We start from the raw sequence: 18,376 nt of genomic DNA, 5'->3' as shown, positions 1-18,376 counted from the left end.
GAAACAAAATTAAGTGTGACTCTCAATTGGACTGTCTGGGACTCTGAAGGCCAATTTAAACATATTTTTTTATTTATACTTTATTTATTTTATTTATACTTTTGAAAGTGTCGACAGACAGAAATGACGTCACTGTCAACATTTTTTTGTGTAGGAAAGGGGTGTCTTGCGCCTACCAAACTTTCTAATGTCGCAGACGCCGTCACTTTCGTCGCACAGCTGTGATTGGATAGCTAGATAGAAGGCACGGTTCGTTGCCATGGATCAATCAGCTACGCGTCTGCAAGTTACCATGGAGGTGATCAGACACTTTGCCAGTATAAAGTATTATTATTTTTTCTGTAGACAGACATTTGTCGTACGACACTTGTCGACTGAGTATAAATTCATCTTTAGGTTTTGCGTGACTCCCGGAGTGCGGGTGGCTCTGTGACTCCCTTGGCCTTGTCCTGTCAGTCAGAAGGCGGGGGCCTCTGTACGGGGACTTAACCGCCATGGTGGTAAACAGCGGTGCATTGTTGACTCCTGCTCTGTCCTAGTTGTGCTCTGCCGAGCCCCGGTTTCGGAGTGGGGGGGGGGGGGGGGGGGGGGTCCTTGACTGGTGCATCAAGTGTCTCATTGTATCTTCCTTTAATTCATTCCGTCTGGAAGAAGATGTCAGCTGTGCTGTGGGCGAGAGGGAGGCCTTTCAAAGGGCCCCGCCCCCCGCCCCCCCCCCCCGTCCGCCCCTCCCTCCGATGGGAGGCGCAGGGGCCGGCGCTTGAATAGATTTGTCAAGGCAACCCTAGAGTTGTGGGAGCCGGGAGAGCAAGGCAGCGCATCAGTCACATAAAGGCCGGGGCCGCTGGACGGGCTCAGAGACAGCAGCCTGACAAAGAGACGCACATCTCTGACTGAGCCCATATTATCAGGACTTCAAGCAGCCCAGGATCAATGGCACCATTGAACTGACGGAGACAGCAGCACAAACACAAACACCCCCCCCTCCCCACCCGCAGTCCTGGTAGTAACTGTGTGTGTGTGTGTGTGTGTGTGTGTGTGTGTGTGTGTGTGCGTGTGTGTGCGTTCTCCACTGCAGGCAGGGCAACGAGGACGTGATAAGAGGAATCCACGTCAAGTGAGACACTGCGCAGACGACGGAGTGGCGGTCTCCACACGGGCGGCGAGCGGAGCGAGGAAGACGGACGCATCGGTATTACATACCGGCTTTGGTTCCAAGCCGCTGACAAAACGTCACCGTGCGACGGAAAAGACGTGAAGGGGAACCGAGGGCCGCGCAAACATCGCGCACACACACGCACGCATTAGCGCGCGATCACAGGCACTCGCACACACAGACGAATGCCACACACACACACACCAACACCCACACACACACACAACAACACACACTGTGCGCGAACACCACAGCAGCACGGCCCCCTTTTCACGTGAGCCCCATTCGGTGTCATCATCATTATTAATCCGAAACATATGGCTGCCGAGTCCCAGAATCCTTTTGGGGCGGTTGGTCGGAGGCTGGTGCTTAGCGGGGTGCTAACGGCGCTCGTAATGGCGCGGTTTGAGAGTGTAAACGGCAGACAGGTGTTGGGGGGTGGGGGAGGGGGAGGGGGGGGGGGGGGCGCTCTACCTGTGTCACAGACTTAAGCCGCCCCCCTCCATCAGGTGCACCAGCAGCCACCTGCTCTCCACTGCAAGCCTGGTAAAACCCACCTCCTACTGCTCACTGCCACCTAACCAGCACACACACACACACACACACACACTCACACACGCGCGCACACGCACGGACGCGCCCCATGTACACAAACACGCACCGGGTCATGATATACAGGCTCTCAGGACATGGCTAATAGTACTTCTCACTCCATATATAGAGCTCTCCAAATGGTCTAAATCACAGCAAAAACGCCTCTCTCATACGAACCAAATGGAGCTCTCATAGCTGTAAGTGCTGCTGAATTACATCCAGGGCCTGAGTGCTGGGACCGCGGACCTGAACATGGAGCTCAGCGCTTCTACCTAGCATAACAGCCCTGGGAGGAGGGGCGGACGCAGAACACCCACGACCTCCACAGACCCTAACTAGTGCTAGCTACCTGGCTAAATCCTCCAAACATTCATCTGCCCAGTACTGTACATTCCCCAGTACAATCATAGTCTCTCTCTCTCTCTCTCTCTCTCTCTCTCCCTCTCTCTCTCTCTCTCTCCCTCTCTCTCTCTCTCTCTCTCTCTCTCTCTCTCTCTCTCTCTCACCCTCCCTCCCTCCCTCCCTCCCTCCCTTTATAGAGGTCTATATAGTGTATTCTCCCCAGGCCTCAGTCCCTCCTCACCTGTCAGACTGGGCCCTCAAACAGCTCAGAAAAACCCCCAAGACCCCAGATGTCACCACTCCGACTGCTAGGGGCTCAAACTACTGTCTCACACCCCCTCCTCTCTCTCTCTGTCACTCCGTCTCTCTCTCTCTCTCTCTCTCTCTCTCTCTCTCTCTCTCTACCTTTCCCCATGGCCCAGTATCTACTCCTGTTGCGGTAATCTCTGTGGATTAGGATGGTTTATTCATAACCATGCCGAGTGTGTGTGTGTGTGTGTGTGTGTGTGTGTGTGTGTGCGTGTGCTCGTGCGCGCGCTTGGAGCAGGCCACTACAGTGTGACAGCGGGCCAGCATAGTGACAGGAGACACCTTGGACTGTGACAGGCTGCCAGCTGTACACCATCCACCCTCTCTCTCCCACTACTTTCCCTCTCTCTCTCTCTCCCTCCCTCTCTCTCTCCCTCCCTCTCCCTCCCTCCCTCTCTCCCTCTGTCCTCTTTTCAGTGTTACTCATCTGTCGCTTCATGCGCGACTTCCCATCTCCTCCCTCTCCTCCATCGGTATTCCGCGTGTCCGGCTTCCTGTCCGTCTCTCTTCTGAGGAAGTCTCTGTTCCTCTCACCTTGAGTCCTCCCCCCAAACCCTCCCCCAACCCTCCCCAAACCCTCCCCCAACCCTCCCCCAAACCCTCCCCAAAACCCTCCCCCCACTCAACACGGTTCCATTACACGGAAGCTCCCATTTCTCTTTCTCACCTCCTCTCTCACTCTCTCTCTCTCTCTCTCGTTCTCTCTCCTGTGACATCATCTGCACGTAGTATATGACCCATTAGCTCCATATCACCTGTCCCAGTGCGTGCTGATCTCTAAATCCCCCTCTCCTCCTCTCCTCCCTCCCTCCATACCCCTGACCCCGTGACCTCGGGGGGGGGGGGGGGGGGGGGGGGGCATTACTGCTCGTCCCACAGACACAGAGAGCTGAGCTGCCGGAGTGGCGGCTCGAAAACATGATCCTCCTACATAAACAAACTCACACATGATCACACGCACGCGCACACACACACGCGCACACACACACACACACACACACACACACACACACACTGATCACACATTTTACATTTTATCTGGAGCATTATTCAGGTTCAGTGATTGCTCCCCTAAGGGCAGTGCTGTTTGGGCTTCCCTCCCAGTGTGTGTGTGTGTGTGTGTGTGTGTGTGTGATCACGTTTGTTTACGTGTGTGAGAGAGACACACTGTGTTCATGATCATGCCATGCAAAGGTCTACAGATCTACAGCCATCAGTGAGCGTGTGTGTGTGTGTGTTTGTGAGTGTCTGTGTGTGTTAACAGTATGTATGTGTGTGTGTGTGTGTGTGTGTGTGTATGTATGCAAGAGATCCCGCTAAGCAAAACTCCAGGAAGCAGACAGGGATCCTGCCAGGATCAGAGAGGATTCTGGGAGTAGGCGCTTGGGTAGGGAACACAGGGGCGACAGCGCAGCCCCTCTGAACCGCCGCCGGAGACGACGGCAACGGGCACCGACCCCCGCTTCAAATACCGGGACACGTTCCATTCAGGAACCAGTCAAACACTCCCAATGACCTTGGGGATGGATAGATAACTAGCCAGCGGCATCCCGGCTAACTAGCCGCCTCCCAGTCCGTCCAGGTGGGTGGGGCTTGTGGGTGGTGTTGGGGGGACCGAGAGGACTCGTTCATTCATTCATTCATTCATTCACGTTGTGATTGATTGAGCGTATGTAACGTGTCTACATATCCCAGGGCCTCTCTCTGCCTCTCTCTCTCTTTCTCACTTCCTCCCTCCCTCCCTCTCTCTCTCTCTCTCTCTCTTCCTCCCTCCCTCCCCCCCCCCCTCTCTCTCTCTCTCTCTCTCTCTCTCACTCTCACTTCCTCCCTCCCTCTTTCTCTCTCTCTCTTCCTCCCTCCCTCCCCCTTTCTCTCTCTCTCTCTCTCTCTCTCTCTCTGTGAATGGTATCTTTTTAAATTTGGCAACATCCAAGGAGGGGATCTCCCTTTCTCCCCCTTCTCTGGAAGTAGAAGGTTATCCCAGGTTTATTGTTTTCCGGACTAATCATCATCATCATTATAATCATCATCATCATCGCCAGTAGAAATCACTTAACATTCCAATTATGCCACGGCATCTCACTGACAGGAAATGATGCAGCAGAAGAAGTCCAGCCCAACCTTGAGTCCCAGCCGCTCAGAACAACAACCACAGAGCTCACAACACACACACACACACACACACACACGCACACACACACACGCACGCTCGTGCACTAGCACAGATACAAACAAATGCACGTAAGTGCACAAGCACGCACAAACGCTTGTAGGTACACGTGCGCTCTCACTCATACACAATCTCACATAAGCACACACACACTTAAACACACACACACACACATACGCACAGTGAGGAAGAGAATATTTGAGAACAGAGAGAAAATACTACAGATATGGACAAAAGGGACATACAGTACCAAGGACTGGTGAGGTGTGTGTGTGTGTGTGTGTGTGTGTGTGTGTGTGTGTGCATGTGCGTGCGTGTGTGTGTGTGCATGTGTGTGTGGTGCAGATGTATGTGTGTGTGTGTGTGTGTGTGTGTGTGTGTGTGTGTGTGTGTGTGCGTGTATGTGTGTGTGTGTGTGCGTGAGTGGGTGTGTGTGTGTGTGACATTTGCATGTGTGACTCCCCAGCAGGCTGGCCTTGGCTGCGTCTCATCTGTATGTGCATACTGAGTGAGCCCAGGTGCTGTCTATGGCACAGAGGTCACCACAGAAAGGGCGAGTGCTAAAATGAGCGGGCCCACACTAACACACACACACACACACACACACACACACACACACACACACACACACACACACACACACACACACACACACACACACACACACACACACACACACACACACACACACACACACACACACACACACACACACACACACACACACACACACACACACACACGAGATGCGAGAAGGCCGAGCATCTGAGTTATTCATTCACCTGCGCCCGGAAGAAGAAAGAGAGGAGAAAGGGGTGACTAGGGAACGAAGGATGAAGAGAAAAACATGCAAACAACTGTCTTTGCTTTGACTGTGATGCTGTCCCCTGGGCTGGTCAGTCTGGCTGCTCTGGAGTCAGTTTTATAGCCTATGGTCTGCTCAGTCTGTCTGGTCTGTAGTCAGTGTTCTGGTGTGGTCAGTCTGTCTGGTCTGTAGTCAGTGTTCTGGTCAGTCTGTCTGGTCTGTAGTCAGTGTTCTGGTGTGGTCAGTCTGTCTGGTCTGTAGTCAGTGTTCTGGTCAGCCTGTCTGGTCTGTAGTCAGTGTTCTGGTCAGTCTGTCTGGTCTGTAGTCAGTGTTCTGGTCAGTCTGTCTGGTCTGTAGTCAGTGTTCTGGTCAGTCTGTCTGCTCTGTAGTCAGTGTTCTGGTGTGGTCAGTCAGTCTGCTCTGTAGTCAGTGTTCTGGTCAGCCTGTCTGGTCTGTAGTCAGTGTTCTGGTGTGGTCAGTCTGTCTGGTCTGTAGTCAGTGTTCTGGTCAGTCTGTCTGGTCTGTAGTCAGTGTTCTGGTCAGTCTGTCTGCTCTGTAGTCAGTGTTCTGGTCAGTCTGTCTGGTCTGTAGTCAGTGTTCTGGTCAGTCTGTCTGGTCTGTAGTCAGTGTTCTGGTCAGCCTGTCTGGTCTGTAGTCAGTGTTCTGGTCAGTCTGTCTGCTCTGTAGTCAGTGTTCTGGTCAGTCAGTCTGGTTTGTAGTCAGTGTTCTGGTGTGGTCAGTCAGTCTGCTCTGTAGTCAGTGTTCTGGTCAGTCAGTCTGGTCTGTAGTCAGTGGTCTGGTCAGTCTGTCTGGTCTGTAGTCAGTGTTCTGGTCAGTCTGTCTGGTCTGTAGTCAGTGTTCTGGTCAGTCTGTCTGGTCTGTAGTCAGTGTGTAGGAGGAGAACAGGGAAAAACACACTCACTAACATGTGGGTCTGTAAGGTTAGGTTACAACCGTGGTTACTTTTGGCCCTTGATGTGTGTGTGTGTGTGTGTGTGTGTGTGTGTGTGTGTGTGTGTGTGTCTCACCTGCTGCAGCCACTCCTGGACGTTCTTGTTGGCCTCCTGGTGCCAGATGTTGTGGACCGAGTCGGTCATGGCCACGGCACACACTCTGTTCTTTACCTGGGCCTCTCTCTGGATCAGCTGGTGGACACACACACACACACACACACACACACACACGATTGAGCAAATCATCAGCCAACTCCTCTGTAAGAGCAGTGCACTGTAGCACCACAACAGGTCCAACAGGCTGGCTCCAACCAAGCTAGTAGGCCTGTGTTAGCAGGCTTTCAGACATGGGTTCACATACTCAAATCATTTCAGATATCTGATTATTATCTGTGTTTGATTGAACTTCCCTGGCACAATGGAACCACTGGGCTAATTCCCCCAAGATGGTTTAAGAATCAGAAATAAGTTGGACTGCCAGGTAGGTTTTTACACACACTACTAGCAATTTGTTCAGTTGTTGGTCCGTTGGTGCATAGGTCAACTTCAGGTCCCAATGTCCAAGTATTTGAAAGGATTTCAGAACCCAGCCGGTCCCCATGCGTCCTCCCATTGTCCCCGGCTCCTGGAGATGTGAGATCTCCGCGCCGTACAGCGCGTCCTTGTCACGTCCGTGCCCAAGTCCTTCCCCTCGCTCAAAGTCCCATTCTAATACCGTCGCCTGCACATGTCACGGCGGCCCGCGCGGAGGAAAAAATGTCACACAAAGGACTTGTTACCTCCCGTACAATAGCCCCCTCCCCACACACACACACACACACCTCCACCCAGACTCCCGGGCCTCGGGAGTTGGCCATTTTACACAGCCTCCCTTAAGATAAAACGGGAAGAATAGGGAACAGGTCTGGCAACAATAGGTTAACAATCACCTCAGCGCATACGTCCAGGGGGCTGTAGTCAGGACTGGCGCTACATCAAAGAGACTGCTGGGCATTTGAATACATCCCCTCAGACCTCTTCAATTAAAGGGGGAGTGTATAGAGATAAATGGAGTCTATTAAGGCACTAAGGGCTAATATATCACCCAGCAGATAAGCCTTCCTCAGGAGCTTCTTCTCCGTGATGGGGGAAGACAGGAGCGCTCTTTATATGAAGTTCTCTTTGACCTAGACGCACGCGCACATAGGCACGCACACACTCGCGCAAACACACACACACATGTTCGCTCGCACACAGACCACACATGCTGGCGCACACACACACACACACACACACACACACACACACACACACACACACACACACACACACACACACACACACACACACACACACACACAATCTCTCTCCCACCCCATCCACACATGGTTGAAAAGCCTTCCTCTGGCAGAACGGGACCCGTGGGAGCAGCAAAGTCAACCTTTTAAAACCGGAGGTGTCAGTCAAGGGCCGCTTTTCTGGCGCTCGCCAAAAGGGCCGGTCCCTGAGCATGGGGTTCTCGCAGAGGCCAGGGAACACGAGACGACGGGCCGGCCGTGGAAAAACGCACAGCGCATGACTTTAACAGCCCCGTTCAGAACGCCGCGCTCGGCAGAAACGGCTCGCATGTCCGCCGCGTCCCGAGGAGGGGGGGAGAGCGCGTGTTTGACCCCGCGTGCGCTCTCTCCTGTTCCTGGAAATTCGGTCGAAAATGCAGTCGCGTGTTTACGACGGAAACTGCGTTCGTGCTTTATGGGTCGGCGCGTTTCCCGGGCACGGTGTAAATCGCAGAGCGGTTCTTCCAAAAGCACTCAACTCCAAACCAACACGTCCAACTGCGGTCAGTAGAAGCATATATGCAGGGGGAACAGACATGTAGTCGTGCCTGAGTGTGGGGAGTAGCTGGCTGCAGTACCGTTACTGTATGGGATCTTTTGGGATAGCCTTGCTAGTGGTTAGCTGTTACTGTACCTCTGGTTAGCCTTGGCCTGGCGATACCCGACCGGTCTGTTAACAGGCAGATAGGTCTACATCACGGTCTGTTAACCAGGCAGATAGGTCTACATCACGGTCTGTTAACCAGGTAGATAGGCCTACATCACGGTCTGTTAACCAGGTAGATAGGTCTACGTCACAGTCTGTTAACAGGTAGATAGGTCTACATCACGGTCTGTTAACCAGGTAGATAGGTCTACATCACGGTCTGTTAACAGATAGATAGGTCTACGTCACAGTCTGTTAACAGGTAGATAGGCCTACATCAAGGTCTGTTAACAGGCAGATAGGTCTACGTCACAGTCTGTTAACAGGCAGATAGGCCTACATCACGGTCTGTTAACAGGTAGATAGGCCTACATCACGGTCTGTTAACCAGGTAGATAGGCCTACATCACGGTCTGTTAACCAGGTAGATAGGTCTACATCACAGTCTGTTAACCAGGTAGATAGGTCTACATCACGGTCTGTTAACCAGGTAGATAGGCCTACAGTACATCACGGTCTGTTAACCAGGTAGATAGGCCTACAGTACATCACAGTCTGTTAACCAGGTAGATAGGTCTACGTCACGGTCTGTTAACCAGGCAGATAGGTCTACATCACAGTCTGTTAACCAGGCAGATAGGTCTACATCACGGTCTGTTAACAGGCAGATAGGTCTACATCACGGTCTGTTAACAGGCAGATAGGTCTACATCACGGTCTGTTAACCAGGTAGATAGGCCTACATCACGGTCTGTTAACCAGGAAGATAGGTCTACATCACGGTCTGTTAACAGGCAGATAGGTCTACATCACGGTCTGTTAACAGGCAGATAGGTCTACATCACGGTCTGTTAACCAGGAAGATAGGTCTACATCACGGTCTGTTAACAGGCAGATAGGTCTACATCACGGTCTGTTAACAGGCAGATAGGTCTACATCACGGTCTGTTAACAGGCAGATAGGTCTACATCACGGTCTGTTAACCAGGTAGATAGGCCTACATCACGGTCTGTTAACCAGGAAGATAGGTCTACATCACAGTCTGTTAACCAGGCAGATAGGTCTACATCACAGTCTGTTAACCAGGCAGATAGGTCTACATCACGGTCTGTTAACAGGCAGATAGGTCTACATCACGGTCTGTTAACAGGTAGATAGGTCTACATCACGGTCTGTTAACAGGCAGATAGGTCTACATCACGGTCTGTTAACCAGGTAGATAGGCCTACATCACGGTCTGTTAACCAGGTAGATAGGTCTACATCACGGTCTGTTAACCAGGCAGATAGGTCTACATCACGGTCTGTTAACAGGCAGATAGGCCTACATCACGGTCTGTTAACCAGGTAGATAGGTCTACATCACGGTCTGTTAACCAGGAAGATAGGTCTACATCACAGTCTGTTAACCAGGCAGATAGGTCTACATCACGGTCTGTTAACCAGGCAGATAGGTCTACATCACGGTCTGTTAACCAGGCAGATAGGCCTACATCACGGTCTGTTAACAGGCAGATAGGCCTACAGTACATCACAGTCTGTTAACCCGGGGGATACCTACAGTACATCACGGTCTGTTCACCGGGGGGATACCTACAGTACGGTCTGTTCACCGGGGGGATACCTACAGTACGGTCTGTTAACCGGGTGGATACCTACAGTACGGTCTGTTAACCGGGTGGATACCTACAGTACATCACGGTCTGTTCACCGGGGGGATACCTACAGTACGGTCTGTTAACCGGGTGGATACCTACAGTACGGTCTGTTAACCGGGTGGATACCTACAGTACGGTCTGTTAACCGGGGGGATACCTACAGTATGGTCTGTTAACCCGGGGGATACCTACAGTACGGTCTGTTAACCGGGGAGATACCTACAGTAGGCCCATGTCATGGTTTAAACCCAGAGGTGGACAGAGAAGACAGGACAGCTGTGATAACCAGCAGTAACAGGAAGAGCAGGTGAAAATACCTGTTGCACTAAAACCAACACACAGATGTGGAGACACAGCTGCCTCTCCCCTCACACAGGAACATCTGGGCACAGGCAGACAGATGGACTGATAGATAGATAGATAGATAGATAGATAGATAGATAGATAGATAGATAGATAGATAGATAGATAGATAGATAGATAGATAGATAGATACAGTAGATAGATACAGTAGATAGATAGATAGATAGATAGATAGATAGATAGATAGATAGATAGATAGATAGATAGATAGATAGATAGATAGATAGATAGATAGATGGATAGATACAGTAGATAGATAGATAGATAGATAGATAGATAGATAGATAGATAGATAGATAGATAGATAGATACAGTAGATAGATAGATAGATAGATAGATAGATAGATAGATAGATAGATAGATAGATAGATAGATAGATAGATAGATAGATAGATAGATAGATAGATAGTGGTAGCAGAGGGGTGAGGAGGGGAGGAAAGAGAGAGAGCGGAGCCAGAGAGAGGTGGGACAAACAGACTGTACAGCCGTGTTTCATTTCGCAGAAAGAAAGAGATATCGACCCCATGTTAACAAACGTCATCTTCTCTCTCCGCCCGTCTCTTTTCATCTCTCTCTCTCTCCCTCTCTCTGTCTCTCTCTCTCTCTGTCTCTCTCTCTCTGTCTCTCTCTCTCTCTCAGGTCTTTCTCCACCGCAGTGTTTTCAGAGGCTCTGGTTGCTAAGAGATGCCCCGGCAGTCTAGTTCCGCAGAACTGAGCTTTTGTCGAGTTCTATGAAATATACCGCCGCCACACACGCACGCACACACACACACGCACACACACACGCACACACACGCACACACACACGCACACACACGCACACACATGCACGCACGCACACGCACGCACACACACACACAGGCACACACACGCACGCACACGCATGCACGCACGCGCACACACACACACGCCCGCTTCCATGAACCCCCCCCCCCCCCTCATTTCTCCAGCAATCTCCTGACCACTCAGACGACCCTCACGGTCAAAGTACAGTGTTTAGTGCCTTAAGACCGTCCCCCGTCACAAAGCCAACTAATTACCAGACTTACACAGCGGGGGGGTAAAAAAAAAAAAAAAAAAAAAAAAAAAAAAAAACATATTTCAGCCCATGACGTGTGTGGGGGGGGGGAGAAAAAAACATATTAATCATGTTTATCTATCCGGATGAGGAGTTGGATGACAGGGTTGGAATAACGGACGAGGCTGCGTTTACCCAGCATGCTAAGCCCAGTCTCTCGCGGAGATAAATACCGGGCTCCTCTCTCTCCCCGTGACGCCCGCCGCCGCACCTAAACACCGGCAGTAATAAAGACAATTATTTAGGCCTTTGATAATTATGTGTCAAAGGCAGCCGAAGCCACTGGATAATTGGGTGAAAACTGAATGGTAATCCACAATGGAGTTCCCCAGGGGTAGCAGGGCCCAGTCAGCTCTGGATCAGAGAGAGAGAGAGAGGGAGGGAGAGAGAGAGAGAGAGAGAGGGAGAGAGAGACAGATGAGAGAGAGATAGAGAGAGGGAGGGGGAATAAACGAGGCCTTTTAAGGGACCCTGCCTAGCACCAAACATTCAACGTGAGCAACTACAATTACCAGACAGACAGAGAGAGAGAGACACACAGAAAGAGAAACACAGAGAGAGAGAGAAAGAGAAGGGGTTAGGCGGCGGGGGGTCGAGGGAGGGAGCGCCCGTGGTTTGAGGATGCACCGTTGTTTGCCCGCCGATCGAGGCCTAATGCGCGCGCCGCCTGCCAACAGACAGTGATAATCTGGGACTACCCACTGAGCACTGAAGCGCTGCTTAAATATTTGATTGATTAACTGTCCAACTGCTGCCAGTGAGAGAGCACGCTGCATCAGCGCTGTAAGTGTGCAAACACACGCAGGCACACACACACACTGAGATAGCCAAACACACAAACAAACACGAGCACGTGCATGCTCCCTCTCTCCCACACACACACCACACACACACACAGCTTGTAGTCTCTTCAGAGTCAGTCGCTGCCCAACCAAACATAAACCCTGACTTGTGTTGTGACAACCCAAGGCAGATTTTACATAAATCAATGAGGAGAGCGGCAGACATCAGAGCCATAATCAAACAGTCAGTTGATGATTCCAGTCTGGGCATCCTGGAGGGCACTGTCAGAGAATGTGTGTGTGTTTGTGTGTGTGTGAAAGAGAGTGTGTGTATGCGTGAGAGAGGGTGTGTGTGTGTGTGTGCGCATGAGCATGTGTGTGTGCATGTGTGTATTCGAGAGAGAGTGCATGTTTGTGTGTGTGTTCCTGCACATTAGCGTATGGCGGAGGGTGATAGCGGTCCTCGTGCAGGGTCAGTGGGGGGGGGGGGGGGGGGGGGTCAGGTCAGCGCTCTGCCCCTCATCGCCCTCCCCCTCGTCCCCCCACCTAGCCGAGAAAACACGGGCAGCCGGCCCCAGCGCTCCGACACCCTCCACAGGAAGAGACAGCATGAGCTCCCCCCCCCCCCCCCCCCCACACACCGCTTTGAAGCTCTGGCCCCGGGTCCCCTCAGGTCCCGCGAACCCCCCCACCAACCCCCCCTCCCAACCCCGAGCCCATGGCATCCTTTGTCTTCACAGCAGGAAGGAAACGTTCTCCTGCGCGAGGCCGCAGGGGCACGGAGGGCAAGTGAGATTGTGTGTGTGTGTGTGTGTGCGTGCGGGCACACACCTCGAGCGCGCACATACTATATGCCCCCCCCCACGGCGCTCTCCGTTGGGTGAACCCTGGAACTCGCATCGACGCGGTCGGAGAGAAGGATGAGGGGCTGCCCGGGGAGGAGAGAGAGGGGGGGGGGGGGGGCGCCGCAATAACTTCCCCCTCCACTTCCTCTGGCACAGGGCCGCTCGCCACGTGCTGGGCGGTGGGCGCGGGTGTTGGGGGGGGGGGGGTACCGTACAACTGTGTGAGTGACAGGAGGCCTGGACAGCGAGCGCTGGGGAGAGCGGGGGTTGTGGGGGGGGGGGGGCTCTCCACGCACACGTCAGCGGGGTCCGGCAGGAAAAGGAAGCCCGGTAAATATTTACTGACACAGCAGAAGGTCTAAAATGGCCGCCTCCGCTCCTGGAAAACAAAGGGCGGAGGGCGCGGGGCGGCGTGCCAGGAAGCGGTGCGGTGGCGGACACCCGTAAGCGCAACGTCGGCCCGCCGGTGCCCGTGGAAAACAAGAGGAAGAAGGAGGGAAGGGAGGAGGGAGGGAGGGAGGGAGGGAGGGAGAATGGAGAGGAGGGAGGGGGTGGTTGTGCGTCGCTCGTGGGCAGAAAGTGTGCATAAACAATGGTAACTGTGCGTGAGGAAACCATGGATCAGTGGAAACAATAGTAGCGTTCGGCGAATGGTGGCTGCGAGTGTGTGTGCGTGTGTGTGTGTGTGTGTGTATGAGCATGTGCAGCGTTAATGTGTTGGCGAGAGAGAGAGAGTTTGAGTCTGTGGGTGTTTAAGAAAAATGCCGGCATTATCTTATCTTCCCATCGTGTATCTGTTCCTGCAACGATTCTGCACGGTTCACAACAGTAATGACTTCCTGCCATAATTGATTGATTCAGTAAAACTGCAGTAATGCTGCACTTCTATCTGTTTCTAGTCTGGTAAATTACCACTGAAGGGACTGCGTGGCTTGTGCAGTCTGTCTCCTAGATCAGGTCCAAGTCTTCTTATTAACTTCCCCGATTCAATTAATTCCCAATTAGCATCCACACAGGTATGGTTGCTGTATATTTGATATCAAACTGTCAACAGTGAATCAATTAGCGAGTGTTCCACTTTTTTCATTAACGGAATCTACCATGGTCGAATGAGGCTACTGCTCTGGAAACTTAACTTAAATCAACTTAGTAGAAAGAGGAGATTAAGACATAGTTTAGTATAGTGTATTACCATTTATGCTCTTATATGTTTAGCAACATATATTAAATAATTCTTCATAACACTCATTTCAAATTAGGGTCCATTCCTTAAAGTGAAATTACAGACTGGGCGCTAATTAAAGTCTTGTGTTAATTAGAATAGAACTTACTTAAGAAAAGTGGCACAAGGTACACTAGCTACATCTTCATCCCTCTCAGATTGACTGGCTGTATTAATAGCTTTGGTCTTCAGAGTGAAATGAGAAAGTTATTTTAGCACAGCGGGGATATTGACAAGGCCTGGCCGTCTCTTTCAATCTTTCTCCCTCTCTCTCTCTCTTTCTTTCTTTCTGTCTTTCTTTCTTTTTCTCTCTTCTTATCCTCTTCCTGACTCGCTCTCTATCTCTCGTCTTTCTCAGTCTGCCGCCCTCCGGCGCTGCTGTAAAATAGAAACCTAACCTCAATATTTTCCCTCACAGAGCTGGGACTTGCTGGCCCATTAAATCCTCCTTCCCATGTGTCGGCTTGCACATTTCCTCCATGAAATTTTCGTATAATTAAACTTTCTTAATGATTTATAAGATATAATAATAGCCGTAAGTATTTCAGAGCAGGTTAAAGCGACACCCTTTTAGTGCACGCGGGGGATGACCCTGTTTTAACAGAGTTTCAGACGGTTGACTCACGGCCAGGGAGGAGGACAGGGGGAGGGGGGGGGGGGGGGGAGGGGGAGGGCGGAGGGGGACGTGGAGACCCCGGCGCCGTAACTCAGGGTAGCGTTGACATGTGGCTGAACCCTGGGCCTCCTCAACCCTGAGTGTCCTCGTCGGAAGGACAGGCAGACAGTCAGAGACATAGACAGACAGATGGACAGACAGACAGGCTGGCGGACAGACCGACAGGCAGACGGACGGATAGACAGACAGACAGAAAGACAGACAGACAGACATTTACACATAGTCAAAAGCCAAAATATCACACTCATGACTAAAACAAACAGATGCCGCCCCCCCCCCCCCCCCCCAAAAAAAAAACACAACTAATTTCACAGATATGGTGTTGATTGTAAAAACTGTCTGCTCAGCAGGGTATAGATGGTCACGTACACACATCCAGAAATGTACAACACATACACACAGGCTCTCTCTCTCATTCCCCCTCTCTCTCTCTCTCACACACACACACACACACACACACACAAACACACACACACACACACACACACACTACACCACGCACATACAGATGTTTGCTCTCTGCTGCCTCTCTCGTGGCTAGCCTGATATGATTGGCACTTAGGAAATCAGTGTGTTTTCACACCACTCCCGTCTCGGCCGAAGCTAATGTGCTAAAATATCCGTCGCTCCCGTTGTCCCTCGCACAGCGGCTCGGCGCCGCGTGACGCCCGGGCCGCCGCCGGAACCCCGCGGGGCACAGCCTCACGCCGCCGCTGAACGGGAACCGCCACGGTCCCGCTCGGCCGCCAGTCAGAAAGTCTGTCAAAAGCTGTGATGTGGTTAATCCTGGGTTGATATAAAGAATTGGTACCGTATATCACCTTGAGAATGTGCTCCGAATAAGTGAGGAGTTGGGGGGGGGGGGGAGGGGCCGGTGAATGACAACCCAGGCAGAACCCTGCTCCAGAAGGACACCCGACCGATCAGGTGTGTGTGTGTGTGTGTGTGTGCGTGTGTGTGTAAGGGAGCCCGAGCCTCTATGAGAGTGAGTGTGTGTGTGTGTGTGTTGTGTGACCTCCCTCAGGGCTCTGGGAGTTTGATTCTCAGGGGAAGCTTTTTGTTTAAACTTTCAGGGCCACTCGACCCATCTCTCTCTCTCTCGCTCTCTCTCTCTCTCCCTCTCATCTCTCTTGCCCATTTCTCTCTCTCTCTCTCTCCCATCCATCTCTCTCTATGTCTATCTCTCTCTTTCTATCGCTCTCTCTCTCAGCTCATGTGGGAAAAAAAGTGAGGGAAGAGGAGACAGCAGAGGAAAAGGACAGTGGTAATGAAAGTGACAAAGAGAATGTCTCCCCCCTCAGTTATCAGAGCGCTGCCTGAGACACCCTCATCTCCTCCGCTCCGGGTGAGGGGGGGGGGGGGGGCGCGACCTCGGAGAAAACAGCCCCTGTGATCCCCCCGTTCTCACAGGCGGGGGGCGGAGGGAGGGAGCACGACAGAACCAACCAAAGTTAATGAATATATATATATATATATATATATATATATATATATATATATATATATATATATATATATATATATATATAACAATCTGAAATTAACTTTGCATAGCCAGTAGCCATGAGAGCGAATGAGTTGAGTGAGGAGAGAGAGGAGTGAGATTCTAACAGAAACTTTACAGCCTGAGACCACCAGCCAATACAAACCAGGACATACACCTCTGACTCATCTCATGATAAATACACTGACATTTAATTGAATACTAACACCCCATTAGAAAGGACAGTACATACTGTGTGTGTGTGTGTATATATATATATATATATATATATATATGCATATAAATATATATACATATATATATATATACTGTATATATGCATATATATATATGTGCATATATATATATATACATATATATATATATGCATATATATATATATATATATATATATATATATATATATATATAATTAGGTCTAATTCAGAAGCTTCAAACCTAGCTTTTCCTTTTTGACCATTTGAATACAACATGAAAGTCGTCCCTTCCAGTCAAACAGCTAATCAAAGTTTGAAATGAAAAAGGAGATGGCTCCCACTCCCTACCTGCTGCAAGGGAGATTAACCACATATAGAAGACATTATCTTAATGAATAAAATACTGCAATATCCTTTTTTTATTTTTATATGAAATACTTAATGAATCTGAAATGAAAGTTAATAGTAAAGTGTGCAATTGCACGAAACTAAAATAACCTACTACTACTACTACTACTATTAATAATAATAATACTAACAACAACAATCATAATGATAATAACAGCAATAGTAATGAAAATACTACTACTACTGAAGAGTAATAATTATTATTGTGCATCTTCATATAAATGCCATATTACTGTACATTGCCATTGTGGTTTTTATTTTCTTCTGATTTATTCAAATGTGCTTTAATTAAAAACAAACAGTTAAGTTCACATTTCTCTAAATTAATTAAAAGTATGCAAAACGAATAGATATTAAAGCCTCATAGAATGGCTGCATGCTAGACAGCCGAGTCCTATCAAACTACTTCTGATGTTGTTGATTAAAACAAAAGCTCAAGTATAGAGAGAGATGGGGGAAAACACACAACCCAAACTATATTATTAATCTTTTTATTTTTTATTTTTTTTAAAGCAATTAAATCAAAGTGTTAGTGCCTGAAGCTATGAGGACTGGCAATTTCTGTTGAAAATGCTGGAGAAGATTACAGTTGGGTTTGTGGATTTCATGAACCCTTTTTTGATTAGTGAGTCAATTATTTCTCATTACTGAAGATGCTATTTTGGAAAAGGACCTTGTCACTCAATCATGTAAAAAGTCGTCTAAAAGCTTGAATAAACCATTAAAGAGGCGGGGGACAGCATATTGACCCTTTTTTCCCCCTCAACTCTAGTTATAGTCAAATTACCTTTTTAACTACCATGGCTCTGTCAGTCTATGGTAATTAGGCCTCGGTGGAGGACATTTGAGAAGAAAACAGTTTATTTATTAAGTCTAGTTTATCTCCCAGGAAGGCATCACAGAGCTGAAGGTAAGTTTGAATGTGGTGATTATCTTGTCATTTCTGTGCCTGTTTCAAAGTGTGTGCCTCTTTCAACGTGTGTTTGTGTGAGTGTGTGCGCGCGAGTGTGTTAGTGTGAGCGCGCGCATGTTGACGCACAGTCATACTCTTTTCAGAACAGCGAAGGGAGACTGCTGCCGATTTCCACCGTCCTCTTTGTTGTGCGCTGGGTCTGACACCTCTAAACAATGCGGCAGCCTCATACACACGCCGCCTGGACCCCGCACGCCAATTAACGGCATCGCAAACGTCTCATCGTACGTCCTGGTCCCTCCCCCCCCCCCCCCCCCGAAATACATCTCCTACAGCAATCAATAACTCGCCCAGTCAAATCCAATCGGGAAATGAGCAAACATACATAAAGATGGAAAAACACATCAAGTCACTAATGACACATACTGTATGCTGGTAT

General features: G+C 50.0%; 1 protein-coding gene across 1 annotated transcript in view; it reads right to left on the bottom strand.

Annotated features, from left to right (window-relative positions):
• Positions 1-18,376, bottom strand: part of arb2a (ARB2 cotranscriptional regulator A) — a gene marked incomplete at its 3' end in the record, with an annotated part of 123,331 nt that overhangs the window by 26,603 nt on the left and 78,352 nt on the right. The window contains exon 9 of the mRNA XM_084456848.1: positions 6,405-6,521. Coding sequence (XP_084312974.1) covers positions 6,405-6,521 — 117 coding nt within the window. The remainder of the gene's footprint in view (positions 1-6,404; positions 6,522-18,376) is intronic.

Source organism: Borostomias antarcticus, assembly GCF_949987555.1.
Source record: "Borostomias antarcticus genome assembly, chromosome: 23".
NCBI lineage: Eukaryota > Metazoa > Chordata > Actinopteri > Stomiiformes > Stomiidae > Borostomias > Borostomias antarcticus.
Note: the sequence above shows the minus strand (reverse complement) of the source record. Positions and strands in the feature narration are given on the sequence as shown.